At 37.2% G+C, this 16,603-nt stretch overlaps 3 protein-coding genes across 14 annotated transcripts in view; 1 reads left to right on the forward strand and 2 right to left on the reverse strand.

Annotated features, from left to right (window-relative positions):
* LOC119484675 (B-cell receptor CD22-like) overlaps nt 1-8,328 on the reverse strand; it is a 37,189-nt gene extending 28,861 nt beyond the window's left edge. For 2 of the 3 annotated variants that reach the window (XM_037763679.1, XM_037763678.1), the window contains exon 1: nt 7,989-8,328. In XM_037763679.1, coding sequence (XP_037619607.1) covers nt 7,989-8,313 — 325 coding nt within the window. In that variant the 5' untranslated portion in view covers nt 8,314-8,328. The remainder of the gene's footprint in view (nt 1-7,988) is intronic. The other variant, XM_037763677.1, reaches the window with a different exon arrangement.
* LOC119484667 (85/88 kDa calcium-independent phospholipase A2-like) overlaps nt 1-16,603 on the forward strand; it is a 119,624-nt gene that overhangs the window by 65,937 nt on the left and 37,084 nt on the right. The gene's annotated exons all lie outside the window — the stretch shown is intronic.
* On the reverse strand, nt 1,121-16,602 carry LOC119484679. 2 transcript variants are annotated; one of them, XM_037763696.1, is made up of 9 exons: nt 16,465-16,602; nt 16,141-16,374; nt 15,862-15,966; nt 15,035-15,235; nt 4,770-5,075; nt 3,927-4,275; nt 3,776-3,830; nt 2,060-2,250; nt 1,121-1,688 (listed from the first exon to the last, which is right to left on the reverse strand). In XM_037763696.1, exons 1-9 carry the CDS (start codon nt 16,595-16,597, stop codon nt 1,661-1,663), a joined length of 1,602 nt encoding a protein of 533 aa, XP_037619624.1. In that variant the 5' UTR covers nt 16,598-16,602; the 3' UTR covers nt 1,121-1,660. The 2 variants fall into 2 exon arrangements, with proteins under 2 accessions (XP_037619624.1, XP_037619623.1); XM_037763695.1 differs by having other exon boundaries at nt 3,776-3,833.

The raw sequence follows: 16,603 nt of genomic DNA on the forward strand, positions 1-16,603 counted from the left end.
GTCAAAACTTTACTCACAAGGCTTTCAGAGCCTGGTTTCAATCTAAAGATATATCGCTACACCCTTTAAATGTGATGATGAATTAAGTTTTGTTACGTAAACACTTTATTCATAGATTTATTTAAAGGTTAAAGGTCCATATCAACAGATGGAAGTTGTTTATGCTGCTTGAGTTGGACCCTCACTCTTTGTTAACGGAACAATTTGTTGTTTGAATGTCTTTTTTGTGTTGTTTTTGTCTTTAGTGCTGTCAACACGGTCAACAAGAATTTAAATTTTTGACAATTGAAATATATCATAAAGGCTTGTAATTGAATCTTGTATAATAAAGGGAAAAAAAGATGAAAAAAAGTACCTATTCTTATTGTGCAGTGACAATAAAGTTTAATCTAATCTAATAAAAAGCATCATACCCCAGTAAAGGGGTTGTGTCTAGAAGGAAGCCCCCAAACCGCGAAATCCGATCTGAGATCTGCAAAAACTCTCGCGAGATTTGCTGCCCGACGGCCCTATCCTAACTTTAACTATTCCAGATCAATGCCCAACATTAACAGTCTCGCGAGAGTTTCCCCGGTTTGGGGGCTACCCTCTAGCCTCTACCCAGAAAAGGCGTCACAGAGACCCCTAGCGGTCTTTCAGGAGACCGAAGAGGACAGTCAGTATTCAGCTAGCTGAAGCTTTCTGCTGCAGGTCACTGCTGTAACTCTACACTGTATAGAAGAAGGACGAAAAGCATTAGCTAGCTGCTCTTGAAAACAAAACAACACGAATAAAAGGAATAAACATTCCATCCTATAATAATTAATGCTACTACTGTCAGCTAGTGAATCTGCACAATTCTCAATTTAGAAACCAACCATGAACTGCTTTAGCTGCTAAGAAACACAGCTGTAGTTGGACACAGTAACTGGAACATTGTACTTCCATCCTGTAATAACTACGACTGTAAGTTAGTGAATCTGCACATTTCTCAATTTATAAATAACTAACGTTTATTAATATTATTAACACCTAAAATCAGCACATATTTTTGAGAACCAGTTTTTGTCTTAACTTTGTCAGAAAGGTGCTTCTCTTCAGTAGCTAACGCCAATTTATTTTCAAGATATTATCCAGATATTGTCTTGTTTGAATGCTTTGTCCTCTAACGTTATAGAACTGCACTGACAATGTCCTAATATATATTAAAAGATCCCTCAGGAAGATGTTTTATGATACAGTTGACATTATTGTGCAAGATGATGAATAGCCCTGCAGGGCTTTTTGTTTTAACTTTGATGAATTTTAACTAAGTTTTATAAAAATATTAGGTTATTTGTCTTAGGGTTGATTCTGCATATTGGAAAGTATGGTGTCCAATCCTTGTATTTTGACACAGTGAAAGTCTGCTGGGTTCAACAGACTGGACCATGAGTTAATCAGAGTAACTAAAAGGTTCTGGTTTCTCTTGCTACAACAGGTAGTGGGTGTCCATCAGCGCTCTCAAGTGTGCTCCTGAGGTGTCCATAAGATGCTGGATGTCTGCCTGCTGACTCACAGTAAGCTACTGTAGATAAGATCATCAATGAACTGAATAATATACAAGTTCTGTTCATCACTAAAGCAGGTGTGTTGTTACATTCAGTCTCTTTAAGTTTTTGTTTGCTGTGTTGTACAGATTCTAGGGATCCACTGCCTGGCCATCATGCCTGAAAGTAAAGAAAATAATGCTGCATTAATGTACTGTGGGTTAAACATGTAGCAAAGTATTTAAAATTACATGAAAAAACTGTCTTATCAGTTTATGCAGTTTCATTGCAAGGCTCACAATAACCTTTTAAATAAGTATGCAGTATCTGTAACCCAGTTTGTCACCCCTTCAAGTTTATGACAGATCAGTGTTGTCCCCTTGAATTTTGACTGTTAGTCATCATCCCAACATTGGATGTCTTTCAAGTTTTATCAAACTTGTACCTGTAGGATCTAAGATTAATAGCCCATCCTGTGATACGCTACATCATTCTTACAGTGTATCCCTCAACTGGATCCTAAATCAGTCGTAATAGCAAGAAATACTTACTCAGGGGTTGTGTTGGGTCTGAAGTTGACAACAGCGTAGGAGGTGAGATCTTGTTCTTGAGGCGGATGTGTCTGGACTGTGCTGTAGAGAAGATCTGATTGGTTCTGAGGGAAGTGGACTCTGCTATAATGAAGATCATCCTGCTCTGTTGGTTGAGCTGAGATGTCGTCATACACAGGACCAGAGTTTACCTGATAAAGAGACGAGAGAAATTATTTGAATGTTACACGTAATTTAAATCCTCCTAAGTAGGCCTCTAAAGTTATTCCAACTAGAGCTCAACTGGATGGGAGGGTTAGCACAACGTAGCTGGTACTGGAGTAGTCTTGGATACCTTTAGAAGTGTTAATCAAAAATATGTTCATTGATTAAATAAAATACAATTGTGCAGAGAAAACCTAATTGTATTGCAGCTTTTACAGACTTATAAAGTGATAATGTAATTGTCATCAGTGGTGAACATCAAATTTAATGGTGTGTGTTCACACCAAGAACTTTTCGCGCGGTGCGATTACATACAAAGTCAATGCAAAGAGGTGAATAGAAGCGAATTCGCACTAGGCACGAGGGAGTTGAAATATTTCAACTCAAGTGAGAAATTCACGTGACGATGTGTCGTGAAAGCCTATCGGCGTTGAGAATCAACGCCCTGACGTCCTGACCTTGTTGAATCAGAAATGGAGGAATTAAATCTTGTATGTGTCTGTGGTCACCCAGAGCTACGATAGTACATCATATCTGTACAGAGACCGGACCAAACTCTGTGTATAAATATATGTGTATAAACCGCAGACTGTCTATGGTAGAAACAACAACGTCGCTGCTGTTTTTATGTCTAGATGACTTTGTGTTGAGTGTTAATAGAGCAGCTGCTTAGCCTGGCACTGATCGATCCAAACTCCATTCAGAAAACAAGCATTTTAAAAGTTGTTTTCTTGTCGTCTTGCGTACAGACCTGACAAAGCATGAATTCAGACTTTTTACAAATCAACATCATTATACAGTTATTTCGGCATCATTTTGATCTGTTTAATCAATGCAATTAAATCACAGCACAATCTGTTTATTTTGGGTTCATACCGCAGTAGCGACGTGTAGTTTGCTAGATACAGTCAGTACAATGGCATTGTATGTGAATACAGCTCGCCGCCGGGTGATGTTATGAACACAGACACAACGGTGTTTGGTTTTCTGTCATATCTGGGACTTCTACAACATGTACAAAGCAGCAAAAATGGTTATTTCTTCCATGGTTGATGGTGGAAAGAAAAGTTGTTGGTATCTATGGACACAAGCTCCTTCTCCTCTCCTGCGTGTTCAGAGCGAATGAACACAAATGATACCGACGGTCCAACTCGCGTGAGTAAAGCAAGATGAAAATTCTCTTCGCTTTTTGCCTAACACAGCCTAATGTTTTACGAAACACTGATTGGCCTTATATGGACTGCAGTGGAACAAGATTTACATTGCACATTATAGGACCCATTATGGGACAACATGTTTCTATGTCACCAGAATAACAGTGTTGAGTTAAGAAGGAAGAAACAAGGTACAGTAGGGGGAATGATGTTGTGATTTTAGTGAGGGAGAAAAATCTGAACATTTGTGAGATGAAGCTGTTGTCGGATGAAAGAATCATTCCTTCTGCAGAGAACCAGGAAAGAAGACGGTGATGTTTTTCTATTGTAGCAGAATAAATTAATTTCTTTCTTTTACCTGCTCCAAGTTGTCTGATGTTTCAGTTCTAGGAGATTGTCTGGAAGTCCTCTTTCTTCTGGTTAGAGAAATGAATGAATGTAAATTAATAAGTGATTTCAGGTTAGTGTGTGAATGTCATTCCTCTGAAACAGAGGACAGTGTTGCTCACCTGATCCAGCAGAAGACAGAGAGGGGTATTATAACCAGGAGAGCAGCACAGACTCCTGCAGCTGCTGCTGGTGTCCATTTCCCCCTCATACTCTGGACAGTGAGAGTCTCTTCATGAGAGCTGCTGTTGTTGTGGGTTCTGACAGCACAGGAGTAGTTTCCTGCATGCTGACTTCTGACTGGGTCTAGAACCAGGTGTTTGTTTTGGTTCTCTGTCAGGGTCAGAGGTCGACTGTTGAAGAACCAGATGTAGTTTGTGTTGTCAGTCAGAGGACAGCTGGTACTGCAGGTCAGTGTGACTCTCTGGTCCTCTGTCACCACTGCAGAAGGACTAAACTGAACTTTCAGACCTGAAAGATGGTTAGAGCGGTCAGTAAATCCTCAGTAAGTCCTCATACCTAAACAATAAAATAGGTTGTTTGTCAGTGTCTTCTAAAACAACCCACATACTGTAAAAAGACTAATATATGTGGTAAGTTAGGTCTGGTTAAGTTTAAAAACTATAGTACGTAGTTAAGGTCAGAGAAAGATCTCCTTCATGCTATAAAGTAACCAGTATTGTGTGTTTGTAGGAGATGGGACGTGAACTGTAAACTCTAGTGTCAAAGTCGCATGTTTTGTACACCAACCACCTATCCCAACCTTTAGAAGACAGTAGAAGAAGCAGTAGATTGAATGCAGCTCTTCTAATTGAGACCAAGTTGAATTAATGAAAGGCTGATTCATGCTTCATAGAATACATGAAGCATTAATCGGCCTTTTATTGTGCTGACTGCTGGTAGTACATGGTGTGGAAGTCAGTAATTCACTACACAAAAATAATGTATTTAATCTAAAGTATTACCTGTGACAACTAAATACACTCCAGGTTTCTGGAGTGTGAATATGTATTCTGCTGAGTCATCCTTCTTCAGGTTATTGATTCTCAGGATGTGGTGATTCTTCATGTTGTCATGATACGTCACACGACCTTCAGCCTTCATTCGCTCTTCAACTCTTTCTTTCCCACTTCTCTTTATTTTATGCCATAATTTATCTTTAGGCTGCTGGTTCTCAGGATATTCACTAGAAATGTTCACTGAAGAACCTTCCAGAGCACAGATTCTCCTGCTGACATAATTCACACTCAAGCAGTTGCTGTTATCAAGACCTGAAATATAGATAAGAGACAAGAGGCAGTTTCACTTCAAGTACCTTCTACAGATAAAAGATAAAGATATTTGAATCATAAACAGTGTTGGAAATGAACTTTTTTGTCCACCTGTCACTGTGGCTGGTGGATTCCAAAGTTATGAGTGAGAAAAAATCGATTCACGTATGTATCGCACTTTTTTTTTGGTTACAATTTTGAAATTGATTTTTTTTAATGCCAGAATCTACTGTATATATTTGCTTAATTTGAGTCTATGTGGAGGTAGAAGGAAGTTAACGCTTTTATTGTTGTAGTCTGAGTAACGTGACGTCATATCTGTTCCGTATCTGTCAACCAAAACAAACCGCAGCGAGCCAAAGCGAGAAAGTAGACAATGGTGGAGGATCGGTGAGGATACGACCTGTGCTCTCCCATTTAAATCCAGCGTGGTAAACACTACACATCCAGTAAAGTATGGAAACACTTTGGGTTTCACACATTGACAGGAAAAGCAGAGCTAGACATCACGGCTAAAGCTGCATGCTAACTCTGTCATGGACAGGAAACGTTATCGTATCGTGGTAACATGCGGTCAAGCCAGTCATCACTCTCATCTCCGTGGTCAAATGGGCCGACGCTACGACTGTAGAGCACCCATATACTGACATTTATGTTAAATGCATTCAAACGGCCCCGATGGAGCTGAACATGGATGTATAAAGAGAACGGAGCTGACGGGAGAGCTAGAGACGGACTTGGAGAAGTTAGAGGAAGTATACAGGTGGGACTACGTCCGTTTTTCAAAATAACGTGTTAACAAAGGGAACTGTATGTACAAAGTACATATATAGAAATAAGATTAATAAGATTATATTCACCAGAAGTATAAAACATTACATGTCAATACCACTAATTTGTGAGGGGAATGTCTTTATTCTTTGATTTTTGTGTTGCTGGAAAACAATTAATAAATAATGCCTGACAATGATTTGACTTCAGGACATCTCTGACTACATACATGCTGAAAATCAAACATGTTTACTGTATTAATTTAGATATTTTTCAAAGTAATAATCCCTAGAAGTGAATGATTCAACTTTTCCCCATGGTCAAGTGTTAAATCACAATAAATCCTAATATTGAGATGCAATACTTATAGAATTACTATAATTAAAAATCGCACTACATATCAAATCGGCACCCAAGTATCTTGATAGTATCGAATCAGGAGATAGGTGTATCGTACCAGCTCAATCCAAAATCTAGCAGCCACTCAATAGAGTATCATGTTTTTTTGGCTGGTGAGTGAAGCAAATCTAGCAGCCACTTGCATATTTTACCAGCATTTGGCTGGTGTTCATTTCCAATCCTTATGAATACTACAAAAAAAATGATTAAATCAATCAATCAATATTAAAATCATCATATTTCTCGTTGCCATTTGTAGACCATTAACACAAATATCCCATTTTATAAGTTTATAAATTGGTTCGTACTCACAGACTTCAGCAGAGCGCAGATCCTCATGGCCTTTTACAGCACAGGAGAAACTTTCAACAGAAGTGTTGGAAACTGTAACCTCTTTTGTTATCACTGAATAGCTGCTCCTATACCATATAAAGGCAGTTGGAGGACAGCTGGAGTTACAGGTCACTCTGACATGGTCTGGTACGGCTGCAGGACTCATTTGAACATTTACTTCTGTTGGGAGAAGATAAATACATTTTTCATCAATTGTTCGATTAAATAAATGTATTATATTATATATAAACTCAAAACATGATTGATCCAGGAAGAGAGAAGGTGTAAAACTCTGGTTATTGTGCTTTTAACAAAATACAAATTAGAAAAGAAAAAAAGTAAAGATAAGAATGCAGTGGCCATTTTTCAGAAAAAGTCAAAATCAGTCATCCATCCAACCAATCATCATTCTGATGATTTATTTATCCAAAAGCAAGCAAGCAAACAAAGCATAAAGAAAACGTGGATGTTGCTGCCTCTCTTGTTCTGGTAAAAAACCATAAGCCCACCCAGGTGCATTATGGTCCTACCTGCCTACCTACTTATATAACTGCAGGTACCCAAAGAAAACAAAATACTAATTACGCAAAAAACTAAATATACTAAACAAGAAAATAGTTAAACTCAACAAATAACTTTTAAAGGAGAACGCTATCAAAAATCGAATCTCAGTAAACTCCTAGAATAATAAATCAAACAATACTACTTATTATTAGTAAAACAACAACTAAATACTAACAACAAATAAAAAGCTCTTACAATGAGTTTAAAGGATTAGAGGTGTGGGGATGAGGAAATGTTTATGTGAACTCAACCTGTTGGATATGTGATGGAGCAGGGCTCATTCTCTGATGTCTGCTGAGAAGAACACATCCTCCCTTTAGCATAGGTCACTTTAAAGCAGGTCGATGAGACAGAATCTGGACAAAAAGAAATGGTGTCAGTTTTTGGTGAATTTAGTCAATTAATTATTCTATTTCAGGAGCTTTATAATTTAAGGCTCTGATGCATGAATAATAAAATCATTCTTGAAAGTACAACACATTTATCCAGATGTTTCATCATATAATAAGGAGCTGATGGTTGTCACTCACCCACTGAGACTTGAGGGGCTCTGAGGTCCTCGTAGCCTTTGATAGCACAGGAGTATGTGACTGCTTCCTCACTGCTGACCAGCTGTTGGTACCAGGGAGACCAGTCCTGATAGAGGAACTCTCTGTTCTTGTACCAGATGTAGACTGCAGGGTTTTCAGTCAGAGGACAGCTGGTGCTACATATCAGTGTTACTGTCTGTCCCCCTGTGGTGGGAATCACCTTCACCTGCAGGTCTGGGATGATGATGATGTGGAAAATAAGAATTCATATACTGATATTAGTTTTAAAATAGTAAAATACTGACAGCCACTGTACCTGCAACACGGAGCCAAGTTCTGTTTTCCCAGCAGTTTTCTGGTTTGTCAGTAGTTTCACTGCAGCAGTAAAAGTTTCCATCCCTCTCTGTCAGATCTTTGATTGTCAGAGTGAAGTTACTCTCTGCAGACATGTTGTATGTTACACGATTTCCATCTGCAGAGATCTCATTCAGAGTGTACTTGTTGTTGCCAATCAAGTGTCCAGTGTACCATTTCCTGGTTGAAGTGGGATGTTGAGCTGAGCAGGGCAGATCCACTGATGAACCTTTTAAAGCACAGATGCTGTTTGCTCGTACCTGAACCCCTTTAACAGAAGATTTCATCAGCAAACATCTGGACACATTTATACTTCTTGTAACATTCTTCTCTTTGCTAACTGGTCAATGATAGTAGTATGATGCTGTAAAGGATCTTAATGATGTACTGTAATACATCTAAAGAGCTCGTAACAGCAGAATATGTGAAAACTTGATGGCTAACATTTTCTTTTGAATCAATCTGATTTGTCAACAAATCAACACATACTGCAAACTCTGTAAAAAAAGATTTAGTTTTTAAACAGATCACAATTAATTATTATTATATAAGAAAGGATAAACAGTCATTCATACCTGAGATGAACAGGATGAAACCCATAAACACACATCCAGCTCCTGATATCAACATGGCTGCTGTCGTCTTTAGCTTCTAATCAGAAATGTGATTCTATAATTTAATGACCTTATTACAACTGCTGTGTTTATAAAAACTATATAAAACATAAAGAATATAAACGGATGATGAAAATCAACAGCAGTCTTCTTCCAGAGACAGAATGGACTGTTGGTCAGTGTGAGGGCGGCTGGAAGACAAACTGCAGCTCTGACACCAAACAGTCACTTCCTTCCTCATTATTATTCTTAGTCAAATAGAAGACTTCCAGTGAAGAACCTATATAGCACAGTAGTTATTTGACGTCATATTTTGTCATTTAAGAGGTGTGAGAGCAGAGACATGTGAAGCCGTCTGTGGATGTTTTGTGGTGGAAAAAAAAAAGCTGCAGCCACAAGTAGCTACGATCTTTTAGTTCACCACATCACATGCAGAGCACCATATATTTTTGACTGTAAAAACTGTTTAACAAAAACTTTTTTTGCAGTCACAGCTGAAAATCCTCCATAACATAACACAACATGAAATACACTAGAAACTGCCACACAGTGATGCAACAAGCTTTTTTTGGCAAAGTGATCTGTGCTATAGATTAGATGTGGCCAACCAGTCAGACACTGAGAGCCACGTCATCACAAAATGCACACACACACATTTCCATTAAGAATCAATAGTATTTTATTTTATTTTCTTGCATTTAGCTACAACATTACGCCTAGCAAAGAACGTATGTTGCTAAGAAGTGAAAGTCAATTGTTCGTTCCATTGCAACGTCAGCGCCCAGCAGCAAAGCTACGCTTCCGCCGTAGTGCCGTACAAAAGTAAAGCAAAATTATTTCTATTCTCTTGTCATCATTTTAATGTCTCTACTGAAATGGCCTGTGTTGAGCAGTAAAAATATTATAAATATACATATTATTATAACAATTTACTTACTTACATATTAAACTTTTTTACCCGGCTGCTTCCCAGAGGAGCATAAAGTGAGCGATGGACATAAATGGAAGTAAAAAAATGCAGCACACAGATTTTGAGAGCAATCTCAAACCATGGATGTATAAGATGTTGTGTCCTGTTCTTTTGCCCTGCGTGTCAGAAAATAGCCTACAACTCCATTAAACTCTGTTGATGTCATACTACTAGCACTACTAGCTACCGGCCGATAGCCGGTTGTTTTTGAACAGAGACGTTAATACATCCACCACGGTACAGGCTTACAGCATACAGCCCATGGGTGTATTATAAGATAATAAAAGTGATGAATTACAGCCAATATATCCATTATTACAGCCACATACAGCTAGCAGGAAGCTGGCAGAACCGGATATGTCATCTGAGCGTGCAGGGCGGTGCAGTCCCGTGGGTCTGATGCACGTTCATTATGCCGAGGAAAATAACTCTGGATTCAGCTGTTAGTGAATTGTAAAACTTTAAGTACATAATGAATTAAATGATGGATATTTAAGTGTTCGCACTGGGAAGTTGTTTAAGTTAAAAAAAAAAAAGATCCTCTGATTTACAGACGTCTCTTTATACATCCATGGACACAGACTCATTGGAGTTTTCAGTCCAAAATGGCTTTAGCACCATCTAGTGGCTGTTGTCAAAAAAAGCACCAGAGTTTAGTCTCTGTGCTTCTCCTCTCTTTGTCCCTAGTTGAGATGCTGATTCACCTGCCACTAATGGGGCTTTCAACTGATCTGATCTGTGGCCTTTTTGCTTGTAAAACATGGAATCTGTTCTCAAATCATTGTTGGGAGTTTTCACACAGTGTTGCATGCTGCAGTCTACTCGCTCTTAGCTCTTCAGCTGCTCGTCCACTTGCATCCTACACACAGGCAAAGTGCATCACACCTCCTATTTGAAGATGTGTCTTAAAGAGCTCAGGTTTGTTGGCATGATTGTGCTTGTGAAGCTCAGTACTTTTGGGAAACCTGAGGTCAACATTAGCATGGAGTGAACTGAAAAGCTGCTGAATTGTTACAGTGAAGTCTGCTATATCAGACAGAAAAGTTTCTCATTGCGTTCAGCAGAAACAAAGATGAACTTGCCCTTATGTTTGCACTTTGCTTTACACTTGTCGGTCCCTGCTATGTTACTTTAGTTATTCTAGTCACTTAAACCTTCAGGGGAGGGTCTCTTACAAAATACCATGATAACAAAGTTTTGTTTAGCGAGAAGGCTCTAGGGTGGAGTAGAGATCATCTGTGTGGTCCTCAGAGAAGTGGAGTCTGCCATAGTGATGGTCATCCTGCTCTGCTGATCGAGCTGATATGTTTTCATATGTGGCACCGGGGTTTATCTGAGGAGACAAGACACATAAAATGACTTTATATTCAAAAGTTTGGCTGATCCTCCTATCAGAGCATTATAACGTTCAACTACAGCTCAATTGATGAGAGTTTTTTGAAGCCTTTTTAGGTATATTTTGCAAATGTTTGGTGGCTTGAAAATGTGTTCACCTATTTAGTGTTTCATCCCAAAGGTTATTTTAGAATAATAAAATAAATTAATAAATACAATAAAAAAATCATAAAAATAAATACGTGAATAAATAAAAGTGGAAATTAAACAGAAGAGTTAATAAATAATGGAATAAATGCAAAGGTATATAAATAAAAAAAACAAATTGAAACAAATATCAATTTATATTTAATTTTATCAATTCATTAATGACTACATTTGTTTTTCATACATTTTTTGCTACTTTTAATGGCACATTTTTTCATTTATCGAATCATTTATCCATTTATTTTTTATTTTGGCAGGTTCCGTCCTCCATTGATATTATTTAATTAAGATTATTTTAGAAAAAGGATTAATGTATTGGCTCATTAAAACTGTGCAGTGAAAACACTATTTAATTGCAGGTTTTAAATACCTGTCCTATCAGTAGTGAACATCATGACTGGATGATGTCCAATGAATTAGAAAAGGCTGATATTTATGGACGACAGAACCTGCCAAAATCCAAAATAAGTAAATAACTGACTCGATAAATAAATATATTTGCCACTAAAACTAGAAAAAAATATGTTAATAATAACTGTAGTCCTTAATTAATTGTTAAAATATAAAACATAAATTGATATTTCTGTTTTAATTTGTTTTTGTATGTATTTACCTTTGCATTAATTCCCTTATTTATTTACCACTTTGTTTAATTTCCACTTTTATTTATTCATGTATATATTTTCATGAATTATTAAACCTATATATTTGAAAATAAATATAAAATAAATAAAAAATAAATGCCTGAATAAATAAATAAATATATAATAAATGCAAAAATAAATAAATAAAAATAAATGCAAAAATAAATAAATTTACTAAAGAATTCTTTAAAACAATAAAAAATAAAAGTGGAAATTAAACAGAAGAGTAAATAAATAAGGGGATTAATACAAAGGTAAATAAATTAAAAAAGCTAATTGAAATAGAAATATCCATTTATGTCACATTTTATCAGTTAATTAAACATTTATTTTTACTTACTTTTAATCGTATATTTATTTATTTATTTATCGAGTCATTTGTTTATTTATTCATTTGTTTCTTATTTTGGCAGGTTCTGTCCTCCATTGATATTAGCCTATTATATTTTAAAAATGTCTTACTGTAGCTATAAAATGTTGTTTATTAAACAAATAAAAAGCTGAGAGAAAGCGTGGAGCAGTGTAGCAGGAACGCGACCAGGTGATGAGCACAACTGAAGAGAAGTCTATAGGATTAGAGGGTTATGATTTAGGTGAGACAGATTAAAAGCTGAGAGGCATAAATTGAAGCTGCTGTCCTGACTGTGAAGAAATGATCAATACTTTTGAAGAAGAGCAGGATAGAAGACAGTGATGTCTCTCTAATGGAGCAGAATAATTGTATAAATCCTGTTTTTTACCTGCTCCATGTTGTGTGATGTTTCAGCTCTTGGAGATTGACTGGAAGTCCTCTTTCTTCTGGTTTATGGAATAAATGAATATGTGAGTGAATAAGTGATTTCAGGTTAATGTGTGAATGTCGTTCCTCTGAAACAGAGGACAGTGTTGCTCACCTGATCCAGCAGAAGACAGAGAGGGGTATTATAACCAGGAGAGCAGCACAGACTCCTGCAGCTGCTGCTGGTGTCCATTTCCCCCTCATACTCTGGACAGTGAGAGTCTCTTCATGAGAGCTGCTGTTGTTGTGGGTTCTGACAGCACAGGAGTATTTTCCTGCATGCTGACTGCTGACTGGGTCTAGAACCAGGTGTTTGTTTTGGTTCTCTGTCAGGGTCAGAGGTCGACTGTTGAAGAACCAGATGTAGTTTGTGTTGTCAGTCAGAGGACAGCTGGTACTGCAGGTCAGTGTGACTCTCTGGTCCTCTGTCACCACTGCAGAAGGACTAAAGTGAACTTTCACACCTGAAAGATGGTTAGAGCGGTCAGACTCATATACGTGTTAAGTTAGGTCTGGTTAAGTTTAAAAACTATGATACTTAGTTAAGGTCAGAGAAAGATCTCCTTCATGCCATAAAGTAAACAGTATTGTGTGTTTGTAGGAGATGGGACTTGAACTGTGATCTCTAGTGTCAAAGTTGCATGTTTTGTACACCAACCACCTATCACAACCTTTAGAAGATATTAGAAGAAGCAGTATATTGAATGCAGCTCTTCTAATTGAGACAAAGTTGGTAAGTTGAATTTCATTATTAACTTGTTTGAATTACTGAAAGGCTGATTCATGCTTCATGGAATACATGAATTATGAATCAGCCTTTTATTGTGCTGACTGCTGGTAGTACATGGTGTGGAAGTCAATAATTCACTGTACAAAAATAATGTATTTAATCTAAAGTATTACCTGTGACAACTAAAGTCACTCCAGGTTTCCATCCTTCATCATGTCTCTGGAGTGTGAATGTGTATTTTGCTGAGTCATCCTTCTTCAGGTTATTGATTCTCAGGATGTGGTGATTCTTCATGTTGTCATCAAACTTCACACGACCTGCAGCCTTCATTGGCTCTTCAACTCCTTCTTTCCCACTTCTCTTTATTTTATACCATAATTTATCTTTAGGCTGCTGGTTCTCAGGATATTCACTAGAAAAAAAAAAAGCACAGATTCTCCTGCTGACATAATTCACACTCAAGCAGTTGCTGTTATCAATACCTGAAATATAGATAAGAGACAAGATGCAGTTTCACTTTAAGAACTTTTTACAGATAACAAATAAAGATATTTGAATCATAACCAGTGTCGGAATTTTTTTTTTTTTTCCACCTGTCACTGTGGCTGGTGGATTCCAAAATAAGGAGTGAGAAAGATTCGATTCACCTATGTATCGTAATTCAAAAAAAAAAATTTTTAACTCCAGCGTGGTAAACACTACACATCCAGTAAAGTATGGAAACACTTTGGGTTTCACACATTGACAGGAAAAGCAGAGCTAGACATCACGGCTAAAGCTGCATGCTAACTCTGTCATGGACAGGAAACGTTATCGCATCGCGGTATCGTGCGGTCAAGCCAGTCATCACTCTCATCTCCGTGATCAAATGGGCCGACGCTACGACTATAGAGCACCCATATACTGACATTTATGTTAAATGCATTCAAACGGCCCCGATGGAGCTGACCATGGATGTATAAAGAGAACGGAGCTGACGGGAGAGCTAGAGACGGACCTGGAGAAGTTAGAGGAAGTATACATGTGTGACTACGTCTGGTTTTCAAAATAACGTGTTAACAAAGGGAACTGTATATACAAAGTACATATATAGAAATAAGATTAATTAGATTATATTCACCAGAACTATAAAACATTACATGTCAATACCACTAATTTGTGAGGGAAATGTCTTTATTCTTTGATTTTTGTGTTGTTGGAAAACAATGAATAAATAATTCCTGACAATGACTGATATATTTGACTTCAGGACATCTCTGATTACATACATGCTGAAAATCAAACATTTTTACTGTATTAATTTAGATATTTTTCAAAGTAAAAATCCATAGAAGTGTATGATTCAACTTTTGAGTTACTATATTGAATATTGAGTTGCAACACTTATAGAATCGCTATACTTAAAAATCACAATACATATCAAATCGGCACCCAAGTATCATGATAGTATCGAATCAGGAGATAGGTGTATCGTACCAGCTCTATCCAAAATCTACCAGCTCAATAGAGTATCATTGTTTTTTCGGCTGGTGAGTGAAGCAAATCTAGCAGCCACTTCCATATTTTACCAGCATTTGGCTGGTGTTCATTTCCAACCCTGATCATAACACTACAAAAAAAAATATTAAATCAATCATTCAATATTAAAATCATCATATTTCTCATTGCCATTTGTAGACAATTAACATAAATATCCCATTTTTTAAGTTTATAAGTTGGTTCGTACTCACAGACTTCAGCAGAGTGCAGATCCTCACGGCCTTTTACAGCACAGAAGAAACTTTGAGTAGAAGTGGTGGGAACTATAACCTCTTCCGTTATCACTAAATGTTTGTTCTTATACCGTATAAAGGCAGTTGGAGGACAGCTGGAGTTACAGGTCACTCTGACATGGTCTGGTACGGCTGCAGGACTCATTTGAACATGTACTTCTGTTGGGAGATGATAAATACATTTCTCATCAATTGTTCGATTAAATAAATGTATTATATTATATATAAACTCAAAACATGATTGATCCAGGAAGAGAGAAGGTGTAAAACTCGGGTTATTGTGCTTTTAACAAAATTAGAAAAGAAAAAAGTAAAGATATGAATGCAGTGGCCATTTTTCGGGAAAATCAAAATCAGTCATCCATCCAACCAATCATCATTCTGATGATTTATTTATCCAAAAGCAAGCAAGCAAACAAAGCATAAAGAAAACATAGATGTCGCTGCCTCTCTTGTTCTGGAGAAAAATCACAAGCCGAACCTATTTCATTGGTGGTCCTACATAATACTTATATAACCATGAGTACCCAAAGAAAACAAAATACTAATTACACAAAAAACTAAATATACTAAACAAGAAAATAGTTAAACTAAACAAATAACTAACAAAAGAGAACGCTATGAAAAATCATATCTCATTAAACACCTGGAATAATAAATCAAACAATACTACTTCTTATTAGTAAAACAACAACTAAATACTAACAACAGCTCTTACAATGAGTTCAAAGGATTAGAGGTGTGGGGGTAGGAGGTGTGTTTGTGGATGTTTCTGTAAACTCAACCTGTTGGATATGTGATGGAGCAGGGCTCATCCTCTGATGTCTGCTGAGAAGAACACATCCTCCCTTTAGCATAGGTCACTTTAAAGCAGGTCGATGAGACAGAATCTGGACAAAAAGAGATGGTGTAAGTTTTTGGTGAATTTAGTCAATTAATTATTGTATTTCAGGAGCTTTATAATTTAAGGCTCCGGTGCATGAATAACGAAATGATTCTTGAAAGTACAACACATTTATCCAGATGTTTCATCATATAATAAGGAGCTGCTAGCTGTCACTCACCCACTGAGACTTGAGGGGCTCTGAGGTCCTCGTAGCCTTTGATAGCACAGGAGTATGTGACTGCTTCCTCACTGCTGACCAGCTGTTGGTACCAGGGAGACCAGTCCTGATAGAGGAACTCTCTGTTCTTGTACCAGATGTAGACTGCAGGGTTTTCAGTCAGAGGACAGCTGGTGCTACATATCAGTGTTACTGTCTGTCCCTCTGTGGTGGGAATCACCTTCACCTGCAGGTCTGGGATGATGGCGTTGAATTAGACTTCATATATATTGTTAATATTCTTAAAGTATTAAATTAGTAATGAATTATTGACAACCACTGTACCTGCAACACGGAGCTGAATACTGTTTCCCCAGCAGTTTTCTGGTTTGTCAGTAGTTTCTCTGCAGCAGTAAAAGTTTTCATCACTTTCTGTCAGATCTTTGATTGTCAGAGTGAAGTTACTCTCTGCAGACATGTGGTA

Source organism: Sebastes umbrosus, chromosome 3 (genome assembly GCF_015220745.1).
Source record: "Sebastes umbrosus isolate fSebUmb1 chromosome 3, fSebUmb1.pri, whole genome shotgun sequence".
Classification (NCBI taxonomy): domain Eukaryota; kingdom Metazoa; phylum Chordata; class Actinopteri; order Perciformes; family Sebastidae; genus Sebastes; species Sebastes umbrosus.

What these genes read in the sequence shown, in the direction of transcription:
- LOC119484679 (XM_037763695.1), bottom strand. Translation starts at nt 16,597, where the DNA reads ATGTCTGCAGAGAGTAACTTCACTCTGACAATCAAAGATCTGACAGAA. An exon ending in AGCCCCTCAAGTCTCAGTGG is followed by an intron (nt 15,967 to 16,140) that starts GTGAGTGACAGC and finishes CTTTTTGTCCAG; the next exon opens with ATTCTGTCTCATCGACCTGC. An exon ending in AGACCCAACACAACCCCTGA is followed by an intron (nt 1,689 to 2,059) that starts GTAAGTATTTCT and finishes CTTTACTTTCAG; the next exon opens with GCATGATGGCCAGGCAGTGG.